At 44.9% G+C, this 17,584-nt stretch overlaps 1 protein-coding gene across 2 annotated transcripts; it reads left to right on the forward strand.

Moving 5' to 3' along the window:
• The first annotated feature begins 211 nt into the window (after window positions 1–211).
• On the forward strand, window positions 212–14,548 carry CLDN18 (claudin 18). Of its 2 annotated transcripts, none has more exons than XM_010213697.2 (5): window positions 212–431; window positions 12,463–12,627; window positions 13,484–13,589; window positions 13,937–14,047; window positions 14,209–14,548. In XM_010213697.2, the coding sequence occupies exons 1-5, from the start codon at window positions 212–214 to the stop codon at window positions 14,387–14,389; spliced, it is 783 nt and encodes a 260-aa protein (XP_010211999.1). In that variant the 3' UTR covers window positions 14,390–14,548. The 2 variants fall into 2 exon arrangements, with proteins under 2 accessions (XP_010211999.1, XP_010211998.1); XM_010213696.2 differs by lacking the exon at window positions 212–431 and adding an exon at window positions 8,568–8,846.
• The last annotated feature ends 3,036 nt before the right edge of the window (window positions 14,549–17,584 follow it).

Below are 17,584 nucleotides of genomic sequence, written 5' to 3' on the forward strand. Positions count from 1 at the left end.
AGCAGCCGGCTCTTGGTACCGGTTGAGAAAAATTATCTCGCCGAAGCAGATAACGGGAACAGAGTTGGTTTCTGTGGCGCAGGCCGGACCTCTCCTGACTCCCATCTGTGACGTAGGCGGCACCTGCAGCTAAAAGTCCTTCCTGCCCTGGCCGCGTGCCTCAGACCCAATCTGGTTTGTTCGTGCCTTGGACCCGCAGCAGAGAGCAGCCATGTCTGTGACAATATGCCAGTCCATGGGCTTCGTGGTGTCCGCCTTAGGGATTGGCGGCATCATAGCATCCACATGCATGGACCAGTGGAGCACCCAAGACCTCTACAACAACCCAGTGACGGCCGTCTTCAACTACCAGGGCCTGTGGCGCACATGCATCAGGGAGAGCTCTGGCTTCACTGAATGCCGTGGCTACTTCACCATCCTGGGGCTGCCAGGTAGGGCTCGCTCACTTCCATGCAGGAAGGGCAGAGGGGTGGCAAGGAGCTCGAGTCATCAGCTTCTGCTCTCTGGCAAGAAGAAATGTGTGAGCGGTGGCAATGGGTGACTTCTTGGCTGGGAACCCTAGTTTTGACCAAGGGGGCTTGTTGCTCATGAGTGCAGCCCACCTGAAGGATGGGCTCCTTGAAGGTGTCTCAGCAGTGTCCTTCTGCTGGGATCTAGCTCGGGCACTCCAGTGCCAAGCTCTTGCCTAGGCCTTTCATACACCCGAGAGAGAGTGACTGCCCCACAAGATGGGGCATCCACCTTGTCGTAGCTCAAGAGTTGTCTTGGGTATCTGTGTGAACGTACGTGTCTTCTCAGCAGAAGCCACCGGTATCTTTGGCATCAGAGAGGGTCGTTTCCAGAGAGGAAATGTCACAGCTCGGCAAACTGTATTTCTGCCCCGTCTAGCAACAACAGGCTGTATTTCTCCCTCATTCTCCTTTGGTTCCAGGTTCTTTTCCATAGAAATCACTGCAGGCCTGGTTGCACACAGAGCAATTAGAGATATGAACAATTAGGTTAAAACAGGATTATCTGGACTTCTTTCTTGACCTAATACACTGAGAAAAGGAGTTCATAGACTATTGTATCCAGCTATTTTCCATGCCTTTGACACAGCAAGAATGGAGGGAAGGAGCCAATTTTTATCGGCAGATCATTGTATAACTTCTACAAAACAGCATTTCCAGAATATGCAGAAATAAGCATTGGGCACAAAAAGAGTCCTGGGATTAGGCATGCCCATCCCCTAGCTCCTAGAAGGACACAGGGCTGATCCTACCCGATGACCCATTAGTGCTAGCAAAAGCTGGGAGATGTAGCATGTACGAGGGGGATGCAGGATGCCATCTGAAGAGGAATGGGATTTTGCACTCGCAGAAATTGCCTAATGGCAGTTGCCTGGTTGCCTAATGGCAATTAGGGAAGCGGACCGATTTTGCAAAGGAAAAACGCATGAGATGGCGGATGGGATAGATTAGCAGAACTTGACTCTAGCAGGCTAATTGCCTGTTGATAAAGAGATTAAAGTTGCCAAATAAGTAGGGAATGGAGGAGTAAAAAACGAATCTCCCCACTGCCGCTTGCACTATCTTATTGTATACTGAAGATGTTCCTGAGTTCTCAAGCTCTTAAAAGCTTCAGATTAAGGAAAATTTGCCCATAGAGAAGGAGCAATGGCAGCTTTTCAACTGCCCACCTCTGGAAACAACTTCAACCCTTGAAGAAACCGGGAGACTACTCAAGGTCCAATATATCTCCATCATTATTTCCAGCATGATAGTGGAAAAAGGCAGGGCATTTTTTAGGGGGGTGAGAATTGTCAGCTTCTCCAGTTTTTAACAGGTGAACTGCTATGTGTGATTCACCTGGCTTAATGTACTCACCAACAAAAAGAGATTAAAAAGCCCAAAGACTTAAAAAATAAAACAGCGGTGGGTGGGATCCTGCCTGCTCCTCCTGAAGTTTGCTGTTGGAATTCCAGTAGTGTTGGAGGGTCCTTCCTCACTGGTGTGTCGGTACATGAATATTTATTTATTCATATACAGCTGATGTGCTGTGCAGCTCAATGGTGTGACCAGGGCTACCAGCACTGCCCTATAGAGTGAGCTGGGTTTTCTTTTCTTTTTAATGAGCAAGACTTGCTCCTTTTTTTAAAGTCTCTGTTTCAATCCTCCCCACCTCCTTTCTTTCCTGCTGTTATATATTGTCTGACACTTCCAGTCTCTGGAGAAACTAGTACAAAAATAAACTCCCCACCGCTGTGTAGATTGACTTGGTCTCCTGAATTCTGCTCCTTCCAGGCATTTCTTCCCCCTCCCTGGTTAATGAAGGGCAATTGCATCCCAACCAAAAAGTGTGTGTGTGGGGAAAGATGCTAAAACTCAAATTATTAATTTGAAAAGATATCATTTAAGCAGATCATCCCAAGGTTTGTTTTAAGCATGCTGCATGTTGATCTCAGTTAAAACCCCTTCGCTAGCTACACCATAGTTAATGGTTTGTCAGCATTTCCATTATAAACTCCTATTTATTATCCTGACAATGGCAATTTGTATTGGGAACAATAGTGCCGGAGTGAATAAAAATAATAGGACTCCAGCAACACACCCAGGTGACCTGAGCACATCAATGAAGTTTTGGGTTCAGAGGTTCAGAGGTTTTTTGTTCTTTCTTTTTTTTTTTTTTCATTTTGCAGTCCCTTGCTCCCATAACAAAGATTAAACTTGCCTTGCCTATCATCTATCTTCAATTTAGTTGGGAATTTTAATTTCAAATAGATTGAGGGAAAATCAAGATAATAGATGAAAAGGAGAAATAACACAAGTAGTTTATGACTCTCACCTTGGCTGTTCAGCTACAAACAGTTAGTGGTGAAATCTGTCATTTGAGAGCAAAGCCAGTTTGTTCTGATTTTGCTTTCTTTTATTAATTTTTGTTGCTGGCTTTGGCGTGTGGACAGACCTCACTGTAATTGTCTGGAGGATATGATCTGAATTTGAATGTCCGAAGAATAAAGAAATAGCAGGAGCTAAGCATTGGCAAAGCAAGTAGTTTTCCTTATGACTGAAGTTGCAAGACACTTTCTTCCCAAAGGAATATTTTGCACTTGCCTATAACTTTGCTAAACTACAACAGCATGGGCAGAATTTTTCCTGACATCTGTCTTGGTCATTTTTTTTTCTTTTTTCAGACCTCTTCAGTTAGACCAGTTCATCCTTTTGTGAAAGGCCATTTTGTTCACGAGCCAAAAGCTCTTACAACCCTTTCAGAGAGGCTGAGACATCCCCCGTTTCTAGGGTGAGAGGTCAGGGACTTAGAATATTAGAATATTTTCGCTATTGTAAGGATGATCTTCTGAAAATTTGAGCGTGCAGTGTTAGGCTTCTTTACCCGGTAGCTTTCAGTGATCGTGGAAGCTTTCCTGCTTCCTGAGTGCTTTGAGAGTTCAGTTGGGCTTGTGATAAACTCTATTTACACTACGGCAGGTGCTTTGTGATCAGGGTTGGAGGTGGAAGAGGTAGCGTGTCTCAGTGACAGGGTGATGTGGGTGAAAGGAGTTGAGGGGGTATGTGTTGCTAAAAGGGTCAAATAGGCCACGGAAATGCAAACACGAATATCCAGATCTTTGTAGAAGACAACTGTTTTCATTTATGCTGGTGTAACGTAGCATCTTCTAACAGGAGAATTCATGTATTGGGAGCTCCAGTGTTTTCTCCTCTATCAATGATCCTCCTATGACGTTTTCCCTTTGAGACAACTGATGCCTATTTGGTGGTATAACCCAAGCAAAACTCTCAATCTGGGGATTTTGGAGATGAGTTAGCTGAGTGGCCAAGGAAATGCACTTTACTCAATGGAGCTGCTTTTTACTACAAATATGTGAGGTCGGAGACTGCTAATTGCCATGTTGTGATCCTCAACTGACCACATCTGCGGCAAAGTGTCTTCAAAGCTCAGCTTGCTTACTGCCTAAAATCCTTTAACCCACTCAGTTCAGCTCCTAATTTTGACATGTCTGCAGGCCAACTTCTTCAACTTTCCAAAAATCTTGCAAGACCAGCCTCGTGCATAGAGGAGTTCAGGTGACGCAGGCTGGTTGAGGCCTTGACACAACCCACCAAGGGAGCTTGGGAGGCCATAACGTAACTCACCTCAGAGATGAACAGGGCAAAGTAGGGCTGCCAGGTGCTGTCACGATCCCCTTTCCCTGCAATTTTATAAAGCCCGGTCTTCCCTATGGCTGCTACTGTTGGTGACTCTCCACACCTTTCCTGGAGGTTGTGGCCATCACAGCAAGGCAGGACAGAAAGAGAGGAGGGTGGGCCTGCTTTGTTTCAGTCTGGACAAGCTGGAAATTACTCGCAGGGTGTGAGTTATATTTGCAATTTAGAAAGTAAATATGAGCTGTAGGTGATTTTTATGGGAGAGGCGGTGATAACATTCAGGAGTTGCAACAGGCCCCATGAACAGTTTTGAGATAATAAAGAGTTGACGCCTAGGTAGATAAAGCAGGTATTGAAATAAAGGTTGCGGAGGAGAGCAGTCACAAAGTACCCTTCCTTTTTCCAGTCTGGGCAAATCCCTATGATTGTCCCACACTCAGGGTGGAAGTGGTCCCGTTCTCTGCTCCCTTGATGGGAAAACTTGGCCTTTGGGAGAGCTGTCTCCTCACCCTGTCCCTTCCTGGGACATCGCTCAGCATTATCATGTAGCATGGTGAGGCCTCTGCCCCAGACTTCCACCCACCCTCATGGAGACTGAGCTTCAGGTGCAGGCTTGGAGAAAGATACACTAATCTTTAACCACTCCAAGTCATAGATGTCTCCAAGGGTTGCTGGAGATATGAGTGCCTCACAGTCCAATCTTACCATCCAATAATATTTTTTTTCAAGTTGTGCTCAAGCCTGCGGCTTAGAGAAAGCTTCCAGGTGATCTTATACTATTGGACTGGGTGGCAGGGAAACGTCGTGATGAGTTTTTGCAAGAGGAAATGTCTTTTCCCCTACTATGAGTGGCTCAGAAACAGCCACTAACAGTAAGCACATTGCATTTTGGCTTAAAATAAGAATATTTCAGAAAGGCAGAGAAAATGGGGTGGACGATATTTGAATGGAAGCAGGTTGGTTGTTCTTTTTTCTCCAGAACTTTACTAAAAACAACCCAGGATGATGTCAGTGGAAGTTTTGAGTACCCAGTGCTTATGAGTATGATGCTTTTCAGAGCATAAGAAATGGCAAGCAGCATTATGCTGGGCTGCCTGGATAGCACCTTTGGCAATATCCTTAGGGATGAGCAAATAGAAACTCCTCCAAAATGCAATAATCCTTCAAAGACAGCATCGCCTGGAGTGGTCAACGCTGCTGGGTACTCATTTGCTGCTTAGCTAAAGATCTGCAGCATGAGCCTCGTTGTTGAAGGTGCGTGTTCAGCTCTACTTTCTGAAGAGGCAAGTAAGAACAGCCATGGGGTGAGAGGCAAAGCAGGATAAACCAACCACCTTGGGATGGTTAATCATGTTCAGAGACGTGGCTAAATTTACACACTGAAATCAAAGAGACATTGGTTCATGTGCGCTTTCTTGCAAACATGGAGACTGTTGGTAGTAATTTGGGATTCCTGTACTATGCTCTGGGGGTTTGATGCCCCTCAATAAGAGGGTCACTGAGAAGGAGTAAGCCCTATCAGCCAGAGGAAACCATATCCCTGAGAAAACCAAGTGGCGTTGCCCAGAGGGCTCACGGTCAGGGATAGGAGTGTTTCGTGCCCATACCTGGTGTTGCTGAACATGACTGGGATGTGTGGGAAGCTGGATTAATCTTTCATTCAAAACACTATTCATTGACCATTTTGAGCCTTCCCAAAGAAGGGAAGAAACATGTTGCTTTGCAAAGGGAAAAGGAGGAGGAAGGTTAAAGGCAAGGAAGAAAAGCACTAGGGAAGAAGACACAAGGAGGTAGAGGGTTTCACTCAATCATATATTCACTCATATATTATCTGAGGGACTGTCTCAGGAAGCATTAGGGAGCTTGGGAGTGTGAGACACTTGGCAAACACTTGGGCATGGTGCACAGGAAGGCCGGCTCAGCAGGGAGCCAGGGCCCGGGTCTCAACATCAGGGAATTTTTGCACGAGTTAGTGCCAACTCATGGATCTTGATGAGAAGGTACTGCCCTCCAGAATCGCTTGGGCCAAGCAACAGATCACATCAAATTTCCTTTCCTTCCTCCTTCCTCACAGCTATTATAATGACTCGGTTTGGTTTGGTTTGGTCACGCCTGAAGCGGTGTGGTTGTAAAGCCTGTTTCAGGCAACTATTGACCTGTTCAATTTAAGTTGAAAACAGTACTCATTTAGAAAGCGCCCTTACTTAGAGGGCTAAAGATTTAAGTCTGGGTGTTTTCTGTTTTTTTTTCTTTTTTTTTTTTTAAAATGAAAAAAAAGTTAGTTCTTTTCATTGACTATCTTTTTTTTTTTTTTTTTTTTTTTTTTTCCTCTGGGGTTATTTTTGGCCGTAACCGGTCCCTGGGCCCATTTTTATGTGCAGTGCTGTGAACACTTGTGCACAGATGCAGTGCGGTGAGACTAACCTTGGAAGCAGGGTTATATCCTAGAGGAATATCCCCTGAGAGAGGTTTGTAGAGGAGAACATTACTCTTCAACCATTCCACTGCTCTGGCGACAGAGCAATGTGGTCTCTTGCCACTAGATGGCAAGAAGAAGACAAGTCCTGAGGCACGATTGAAGAAGAGAAGTCCTTGAGAGCTGTTGAAGAGCTTTGGAGTGCTCTCCAGGCTGTTGGGCAGTAAAGCCATTCTGAAACGCAGGCTCTCATTCCTCCCGGTACCAGAATTTCCATCTGTTACAGGCTGTTGGGCAGTAAAGCATGGGATAAAGACTTGGCCATACTACTTGTTTTAGGACTTGTTATTTTCTCCAGGTTTCTCAGTCCTCCCCAGCCCTGCTTTTTCAAAATGAATGATCTGAGACAGCATATTTATAAGCAAGCCCCCATGTTGGGACCTGGATCAGTGAAGCAAGCTGCTTTCATCTTGTAAATTTAGGATGGAGGATCTAGGATCCTTGATGGAGTTTAGTTTTCTCCAGCTTCGCCCTTCCAAATAGCTGAGCTTTGCCAAGTCCAGAATGCATTATACTGCAGGGCTGTAAGATGCAGCAAGTATTAAAGAGATGTCCAGCGTGGTCATCCTCCAGGGTGAAGACGCAACTGTCAATACGTAACAACCCTGACGTAACTCATCCATCCATGGAAATTAGCCTCGCCTCCCTTGCTGGTTGCTTTGCTTCGTGGCGAAGTGACCATATTGACTCTGTCTGTGACATGTAAGGGCATTAGGATTAGGCAAAGCAGAAATTTGTTTCTAGGTCAGGGTTGAAGTGCATCAGGTGGAGCAGAGTATTAGATCAGAACTGAGGAGCATGAAGCAGGGAAGGTCCTTGTAACTCATTGCACTGCACTATCAGAGCAACATTGCAAATTTATATTCGCAATGAGCCCAACACTTCTCCACTGTGGAAAGAAATAATTAAGAAGAATTCCTGATTCTTACAGCTCCCATCCAGTTTTGAAGACCACCACCACTCCCAAATGCTCTAAGCAAAAACCTGTAAAAAGGCATTTTCTGGCCTGCCTCTGCTCTCTCCCCCTGCTAGGCACCCCACACGTCTGCAGGTGCCTCTCTTTGTGTCGCCATACAGGTTTCACTAAGGCTGCTTGATGGACGATGGGGACATGAATGGGATGAGACCAGGCCATCCCACATGGCTGTGTGCTTGCATAGGTAGAGGAGCAGTTCCTTATCAGGAGGACTCTCCACAGGGTCTAACTTGGACCTTCAACTTGATGTCTTCCAAATGTTGCTTTATCTCAGGTTTTGAGGGGTTTGCTGGGTCGTTTTGGGACTCTTGGATCAGTACCTGGAGGTATGCACCAAGGCAACGTTTTCCTGGCGATGTTGGGAGCAGGACCAAGGAGAAGGGCCCTCTGTGTTCCCATTGGTGCTGTGGTGGCTGAACGGGTGGTCCCATGATGCAAGGGCTGGTGAGGTCCTCCCTGTCTTGGGTTAGAAGTGTCTCCTGCCTTGGCCTCATGGCAGACTTACTCTCAATTTGTGGAAGTGGTCGGAAAAGAGCCAGGGCCAAGGAAGCGGTGAGCTGGGTTAGTCCATTGCACCCTGGGGAGAGGAGGATGCTGCAGCAAAAAGTTATGTCCATGATGAGTCCATCTGTGAACAAAACCCTTCCCTCTCCTTCCACTTGGGAGCATTCGTAGCATGCCAAGCATGCGGGATAAGTCTAGCAGACATCTAAGTATTTGGATAGCAGGGAAGGTGCATGTTCCAAGTGGGTTTCCCAACACTTGACCAAACATGGCCGTTTCACTGGGGAAGGACAAGCACTTCTAAAGGACAAAGGCTCATATCTCTGGCCCTGCCAGTGTGAACCTACCCAGCGAGAGCGAAACTGGACTATCTTGCAAAAACATTTTGAGCAAACACACCACTCAGTGGAAACGATCTGATAAGAGCCGCTGCATTTCTGGTGGCTCAGTCAAGAGGACTCCAGCATTCCCATTAGGTCTACGGCTTCATCAGGGCTGTCACCTCATCTCTTTGAGGGAGACACCATGTCCACGACAGTCTGCCAGGTGATGGGGTTCATCGTGTCATCGCTGGGCGTTGCGGGGTGCATCATATCCACGGCCATGGATATGTGGAGCACACAGGACTTGTATGACAACCCCGTCACGGCCGTTTTCCAATACCAGGGACTGTGGAGGAGCTGCGTGAGGCAGAGCTCTGGCTTCACAGAGTGCCGGCCTTATTTCACCATTCTTGGGCTGCCAGGTAGGGGCAAAAGACGCATCGGGTCTGACCTGGGAGCTCTCCTGTAATTCTGTATAGCTTTCATCAAAAGGCAGGTATCTTAAAGCACTTTGCAAGGAATAAAATTTCCAGGTTATCTGGTGAATGAGCATAAAAATATGTGCATATTTGTTACCAAAATAATACCTTTATGTGGTAGAGATTACGACTTGGAGCATGTGTATGTGATCTCCGGATGAGTGTCGCGGGTTCAGCTCCATTGCCGGCATAAATCAGCACAGCTCCATTGATACTGGGTGACTGAGGGGGTTTAAACGAGCCTGTAAATTTGGTGCCTTTGAGTCGGAACACAAGGAAAACATGTGCGTGTAATTGTTGTGTTATCAGAATAATGCCTTCTGCAGAAGTCAACTACAGCGTTATATTCCCCAAAGAGAAAAGCATCTTCTTAATTTTTGCCCTGGAGAAAGTGGTTTTTGAGCAGGGCATGCAGCAAGGACCAGAAGGGTGAGGAATTTTCCTTCGTTTTGTGTTACCTGGGGAGCTTTTGTGGTTGCAGTAGTAGGCTGCAGGAGGGGTTTTATTTGCTGGTTCGCTTACTGTTTGCTGCAGTGCTGAGTAAAGCAGCACCTAAACTTTAAAAAAGAGCTGCTTTTCCCATCCCACTGCATGCGAGTACTAGCGGGGGTCCTGGGGCACTATTGAGCTTGCAAGAGCCCAGGGGCAAGGGCAATGAGAGCCCTTGCCAGTGAGCAAGAACCATGCTTCTTCAGCAGGGTTCATTTTTCATTTGTTGGCTTTATTTCACTCATTTTTCATTTTGGAGTGTTTTCTGTTCTCTGTGCATAGGTGCAATAAGGTACAAGCAACCACTAACGCACACAGGCCTCTAGCATCTATTTAAATATATCATTAGTATATATGCATATATATACACAGGTTTATTAGAACATATATTTATCTCTCCTTATAATGCTATGTGTAGGTGGTCTTATTTTAAAGTATCAATGAAGCAATGGTAACCATTTTGATGCTAATTTGTCACTACAAAGAATCTACTTTTTACGTCATTTTCAACTAATATAATAATACGGAAAGGCATAAGGCATTCTCAGATGTTTTGTATTGTGTCATAGAGATGCCCTACCAACTTTATTCTAGCTATGTGTCGATTTAGTTGATGGGTACCTTGAAAGACAGAGGGAAAGTCCTAGCTTGAATTTGGTTAAGTTAAAAAATGCTTGTTTTTTTTTTTCCTAAGCTTTCTAAGTTCCATTAGTCATAACTTGACATAAAGTTACACTTCCACCTTTGAATTTTTTATTAACATCAGAAACACGGTTGATGTTAGTTAAGATTAATTTATATTGCTTTATTCCACTCACCTTTCACTACTAAGCAACACAAATGGAAACAACTCTGAAGTTTCATTTAAGCCTCAAAAACAGTGACGCAAGTGCGGTTTCATGTGGCAGAAGTTTATTTTGATGAATGCGATTGCACAGATACCGTCTTGTGTGCACATCGTCCCTTAGACATATGGAAATCAGGTGTGCAAAGCAAGTAGCCATATGAGCACAGTAGCAAGCGTAGACACACTTCATATCTCATGCAAAATACGCACGCAAATTTGTGCCGTCAGTTTCTGTGCTTGACTTTAATGACAGGGCTGTATACCCCTCAGTGCTCCCAAACCAAATTTCTTTCCTTAGGAAAAGTTATGGTGTTCTTTTATGCTGAGACCTTCTGCTAGTTCGTTCTGCAGGAGACCACCTGCCTTTGAAAATTACACAACATGCCAAAGACTGCTTTGCATCGTATCTCTTCTGTCCCTCTCCTGTTCCTCCAGCTGCAGAGGGCAGAACCCTCCTCTTCCACAGGGAACAGCAACGCTTTGGCTTTGGCACACTGAGCACTGGGAACATCTCAGTAGAGAAGCCCACAATACCCCTGTGAAGCCTTAAGCTAGGGTCACTTCTTCTTCAGCAAGGCCATCATCGTACTGCCTCCTAGGAGCCCTAAGATCAGTGGGAAGCAGCCAGAAAAGAAAAAAATCTCTTGGGGACAGCCTTCTGGATAGAAGGACCTTCCATCACAACCCTTAGTGTCTTACACTACCCTCGAGCATCTCTCTCTTCTGCTCTCCCCAAAGTCAAAGCAGATGGAGAGAAACTTAAGCAACTGCAACAGCACATGAGATTTGCTATTTTCTTCCCTTTGCAGGTTCCTGCTTTGCATCAGGTGCAGAAACACCCTTCGAGGGCTGATAAGCCATATCCGTCAGCTGCTTTTTCTGCGATGAAAAATAGCTAATGAGCTTGCACCTGGGGGCTGATGAATGGGAGATTGAAAATCCTAGGCTCGTTAGCATTTGTTATCAGCCGATAAGGGCAAATTGAGTCATAAGAGTGGCAGCCCTGGTGGGACTGAAGGTGGTGTAATCCCGGCCTGTGGTCAGCACAATGGTGGCTTCCTATGTGCCATGGTGAACAGCATTAGTTCCTCATGCTGGTGCAGTTCTTGTGGTCATCTCATGGCGCACGGATGGTCCTTGCTGAGCACCAGGACCTCAGCACCTGCTCTTGCCCTCCTGAGGAAGGAGGGTTCATAAATATTCCCCTTCTCCCTCCCCATGGGAGCTAGAGCTCTTGAAATGCTTTTGTCTGCCCCGTTCCCAGCACGGTGCTGGCACTGCCGCCTTCCTGTCTGCCTGGGCCGCGGGCCTAGGCACGGATACGTCTGGAGGCAACGTTACGTCGCCGGCAAGATGGGATTTGTGCCATCTTATTAGAAAACCACCTTGGTATTCAAACGCCTGCTCTGCTCGGCACGGGTGTGGGTACGGGTAGCTGGGTGGCACTTTCTGCTATCACTGCCCATTGGAAGGGGGAAAAACATTCCCAGCTATTTCAGTTATAAAATAAGCAATGTCTTTTCAAACCAAGCAGCTCACAACAACATAAGCAATAGTGTGAGGCTTATATCACTGAGTAGTGAGCCCACATCTCATGGGATTTGTCTTCCACAGGAAATCCAGGTGTTGCAAGAATTCAGTTTAGTAGCAGTAAAATGATGTAGTCTGGCTTCCTACATATACCTGTCACTTGGCTGAATTTTTAAAGAATTTTTATACGTATCACTCTGAAATGTATTTCTTTTCCACTTGAGACTTTCTTCTCACAGAGAAATCTAATGCTGATAGGCAAACCTGTGGCTGCAAAAGCCAGTCAAGTAGATAGGTCGGTATTAGCATCAAACTTCCCAGGGTTTAATCCAGAGTTCGAAATGCTTCAAACCCTCAGTCTTTCTCTCTCTGAAGTTTGGTTGAAATCGACCTCAGAGCTGGGTGGAGCAGAGATGCACATAAATATCGAGGCAGATGAAATGAGTAAACCACAAAAACAAAGTTAAGGAAAGAAAGTTTCTCTTGCACACAGAAATGCAGAGAGGAAGCTTCAATGGATCCATCAAGAAATACGTGTTTTTTAGCCTGGAATATTGGAGCTGCTTTAATTGTGAATCTGAAATACTCTCACAATGCTAAATATCTCCTGACACACCAACAATGATTCAGAATATCAGTATCCTAAGTTATCTTTTTACAGTCAATACAAGGAGCTTTTGCTTTGTTTTGCAGCAATGTTCCAGGCAGTGAGGGCCCTCATGATTGTGGGGATTGTCCTGGGTATCCTTGGTCTCCTCGTGTGCATTTTTGCCCTAAAATGCATCCGCATTGGCAGCATGGAGGACACTGCGAAAGCCAACATGACTCTGACCTCCGGCATCATGTTTATTGTTGCTGGTAAGTGCACGGTATCTCTCATGTGCAATGGAGATGAGGAACTCAAGACTGGGCAAAAAACTTAATGTGCTTCCAGCCCTAGGTAGCAGGTGATTTAGCACAACTCAAAGCAATGCTGCTTGGATAAAGTTACAGGCTTTTACCTTAAAGTGATCATAGGCTCCTGGGATCAGGTGAATCTGTGAGAATTTCTTCCTTTGTTTATTAAAAGTATCCAGAAATTTGTAATCTTTGTTTCTGAAGGGAGGAAAATATAGAAGACTGAAAAAAATGATTGTAGATAAAAAAGAAAATAGATATTTTTCTGCGTATCATAATATTATTTATTTACATAAAATGGTTAATTTATAAAGAGTTTCAGGATTTATATGTAATCATTTTATTAAGATTCTCAGGGTTTTGGTAGGGTAGTTTGAAATTATTTGATGCTTTGGGTTATCAGAGAGGGCATGTGCATACCCAGTATCACTCAGCTACCTCTAAGCTGCAGACGTCTTAAGAACAGCACTTACAGATTTTCCCACCATTTATTTTGGATAAATATCCTTATGTAGCCAAGGAGATTGTCCCTGTTTAAAATCCATATGGTTGAGAAGTACTTATTGATGTTGGGATGTCAGACATAAAACACAATTCAAAGATATACAAGCTGGATGAAGGGGCAAAATAGTTTGGAGAAGTCAACTGTTAGATTTTTTTCACCAACTGAGGGACACTACTTGCTAAACTCATTTTCTGTGACAAAATACACCACTAGAAGCAGCGCTGGCCACGTTTTCCAGAGCTGTAATATGCTTCCCCAGGTGTCCAAGGTGGGTGCTGGTGTGTCTCAGTCTGCCCTTCTCTCCCATTGCAGGTCTTTGTGCCATCACTGGAGTGTCTGTGTTTGCCAACATGCTGGTCACAAACTTCTGGATGTCCACGGCCAACATGTACCAGGGAATGCAGAACATCCAGACGAGGTGGGTTGCTCCTCTGGTTCATGGTGGTCTATGGTCTCTCTTGGGCCAATGTGGGCTGTGGGAGAGGCTGGTGAAGGGAAAACAGACTTTGGGTGCAGATGAGTTTGGACCTAGGACTTGGAAGGTTTATGAAGCCCTCTTCTTATCTCCACTGGAGATAAGGACAACTTTTCCAGTAAAATTGACTGGGATCTCTCTCATGTTCAATGAAATAGAGAACAGACCTCAGCCTAAGACAAATCTAGAAGCCCTTTAAAGCTCCAAGAGGGCCGATTTCCATGGATTTCAGCAGAAACCTCCTGGAAGCTCATCCCAGCCCTAACCAGGCACGTCTCTCCGTTTTGCAGGTACACTTTCGGCTCAGCCTTGTTCGTCGGCTGGGTCGCAGGCGGCCTGGCGCTCGTCGGGGGCATTATGATGTGCCTTGCTTGCCGAGGACTCGTTCCAGAGGAATCCCAGTAAGTCCATCCGTGCTCGACACCAAAAGGTGTCACGTAAAGTCGTGGGCACCAGGAGCACAGACAGCTTGCAGCATACCACTGGTCCATGCATAACACTCTGGTTGCAAAAGTCATCTTGATATCCGTGTAGCTGATGTCGTGTTTTATTTTCCTTGCAGTTACAAGGCTGTGTCCTACAACGCCTCGGGACGGAACATCTCCTACCGGACAGGGCCGTACAAGGTTGGGTCTGGTTACGAGCCTGAGGTGAAGACTAGAAAAGGTGCAGGGTACGAAGAAGCCCCTCGAAGTGAGGAGGATGGGAGACGCTCATACCCTTCCAAATATGACTATGTTTAGGAGTCTTTCTGGGCTAGAGAATAGCTATGTTTTATAGAACGTTTTTCAGTACTGCAACCAAAAGTATACATGAAGCAGCCTGTAAAAAGGATTGTGTTTTCTGCTGTGTTTCCCTTACTTTGAAGTAATGCTCTAACTGGTTGTGAACACTGCTTTTATTTGACTGCTCCCTGATATGCCCAGCCTGAGGAAGCCTGTATTAAAAGCGAAGGCTTTTGGTGCTCGTAGGGTAGAATATTTTGCTCATATTTCAAATGCAAATTCTGCCTTGTGCCATTTGTCAAATTCTTTCAGTAGGTCTGAATTTCCATGTAGGATCAGCCCAGATGGAGCTAGTAGTTACCTGGAGGTCCATCGCAGTCATTTAGATGTCTGCAACTGAAAACCAGAGAGAGATATTGTAAAAAAACGTATTTAAACCAAAATTAATTTAAACCAAAATTACTGTACTGCCTTGTTAAAATGGGCAAATGCTTCTGCAGCACAATGGGCAACTACTGAAGACCAGCATTTAAAAGCAATGTGCCTCTTCCCCTCTAAAGAGGCTTTTAGATGGTCGTGTATTTCATCTTCTGCTTTCTCAGGGTTCGGAGAGGTGAGCAGTCCCTTGTGACCATGGCGTTCCTCAGAAAAAGCATTGCTTTGCCAAAATGGTAGTGTATTTTTGCTCTTGTTTTCCCACACGATCTCATTGCAGCAGGTTGAAAAGCCAAAGTAATCACTTAGTAGCCTCCTGTATTATTTTGTCGTGTATTTTAGGTAAATCCAGGTGTTCTCTCCTGAGTGTGGCCAAGACATGCAGATCCTGCAGTAGTGGCTTTTTCTCCCCCAGCCGCTATCTCTATGCTGATACTTTTTGCTTTGCTGGTTGTTCTGTGATGCTCATCCGCTGTGATATTTAAACTGTATTATGTTACTTAGGCACTTGTTGTAACCCGTGATACCAAACTGTATTTATTTCTTCTGATCTCATCAGGAAATATATATAATCCATTGTTATTCTTGTGCCTGATATTTGCTGTAATAGATGCAAACCTCTGAGTGCTACCGGTGTTCCTGCAGATGTCATCTGTAATGAAGCCAGAAGAGTTTCTCATTTAAAATTAATTAGAGTTACATCTGGAGTAGAAATCCCAGGGAGCGTCAGTTTTCTTGTGTTAATTCTTTCCCAAATTATGCAAATATTAACTCCTTAATAGGGCACTGCCTCTTCTGACCAATCCGCTTGGGAGGACATGAATTTGAAGGTGTCAAGGACAGAAGAGCTGTGCTCTATGTTAGCTGGTCCTCCCACCTAGTTCTGTGGCACATCCTAGAGAAGATCTCAAAAATGCCTGTTAGCAGCGTGCTGGATACCAAGGAATAAGATGCAAAAAGAAAACACTCTTCCAAAACCTCAAAAGTAGTCATTTTGATAGATGTCCCCGAAGTAATTTTGCTCCCCTTGCAAGAATTGTAAGTTCTCTGCCAGACTTCACCAGCAAGCATGTTTTGGAGAGAAACACTGGTTTTCCCTTGGGTGGATTCACATTCCAGAGGGACAAGAAGTCAGAGCTGAACATGTCCTCAGAGCTCAGTGTGTGTTGGGCCCCCAGGTCTGGCATCTCGTGTGGCTTGTACAAAACACAGGGCAGCCCGTCGTGCTCAGCACAGTGCTCCCAGGCAACACAAAGTGTCCCCAGCAGCTCTCAGTAAAGACACAGCATTTCTTCCCTTTTCTTGAATACTGGATTTACTTTATTTTGGTTTTATTGTTTGTCTGTTTGTTTGGATATTTTTTGTACTTGAATATTAAAAAAGAAAAGTCTTTAAGACCCCAAATCACTGTTTCTGCTTGTTGTCTGAAATGTCTTAACGCAGCCCATCACCTGGACAGTAAAATATGCTCAGACTGTTTATTAATAAGCAATAAGTCATCTATTAGCAGGCAGCTCTTTGGCTGTGTAAGTACATGGAGAACTTCCAGTGCCAACCTCCAGCAGGTTTCTGCTGCTACGGTTGTTGCAGATGTGCTCAGAGTGAGAACCAAATCATTTACCGCTTATTCCAGCTGGAAAAATCGAGGAATTATCACTCAGCGTGCTGGGAATCACAAACTCCATTTCATTAGTTTGATCCTTTGGTCTGTTGATTACTGGTTCGGCTCCTAGAAACAAGCAAGCTCTCACTTTTTCCACTATTACTAACATACTGAAATTGCAACATTATCAGAAGAGTAGTTCAAAAAGCATCAGTAGATGCTTATTTAACCCCCAAATCACAGAGGCAATGAAATGATAGCTTCTTGCTCCGAAAACATTGAGCTTCTATTGAAACGCAGGCAAGCAAATGTTTTCCCTGAGCCACTAGTCAGTTCCACATCTGCTTGACTTTCAAAGTAGTTATTAAATACTTCTAAATGACTCATTGTTCTTAGGAGAGGAAAAAATAAATAAATTGCTGGTATGCTCTCACTCCTGCCAGCTTCCACTGGAAAGGGGCTGAAAAGCATGGGAATGTTTGATTTAGATAGGCAACACATAAGTGGCAGCCATGTAGAGGTACACAGGATAACAAGTAATAGAGAAAGCTAGGAAAAACTGACATGCAAGTTTCGACTGCATTAGGACAAAAGGGATGCAAAATCACGGGGGAATGTGTTTGGAAGGTGTTTTATTTCTATGCAACACAAATGCTCCGCCAAACTCACTGAAGCAGCCGTCAGCTTCATTTAGGTATAAGCGAGCAGAGAGATAACAAGATTGCAGGCAGGAACGTTAGGGAGAATGGCAAGGGGCTGAAACAGAGCTGTAGCCAGGAATTTCTGTCCTGGGTAGATTTCTGATATCCCAGCACCAGTTTTCATTTCCTTACCTTGGTCAAAAACTTGCAGCGTCACGAATTTGAGTGCAGTGAATTTTACTAAAAAAAAAATCAAATTCTGAAAAGGAAAATAATTCGGTATATAAGGAAAATAAAGTCGGTTTGTTGTGCAACAGCACCCAATATTAGAGTTGCACCCCTCTTTTTCCTGCCCTGTCCAGGCAGACCTTATCTCCTGGCATGCAGCACCCCGAGCAACGAGCGTGGTGCATCACAGGAGGGGAAGTTCTGCCCAGGAGAACATCCACATGGGGAGAATGAGCATCCCTGGGCCTAGGGCTGCATCTCCCAGTGCTGCTGCAAAAAGCACTTGATTTTTCCCTATCTCTGGGC

Source organism: Tinamus guttatus, unplaced genomic scaffold (assembly GCF_059628265.1).
Source record: "Tinamus guttatus ecotype Peru unplaced genomic scaffold, ASM5962826v1 Tinamus_guttatus_pri_ptg000364l, whole genome shotgun sequence".
NCBI classification, from domain to species: Eukaryota; Metazoa; Chordata; class Aves; order Tinamiformes; family Tinamidae; genus Tinamus; species Tinamus guttatus.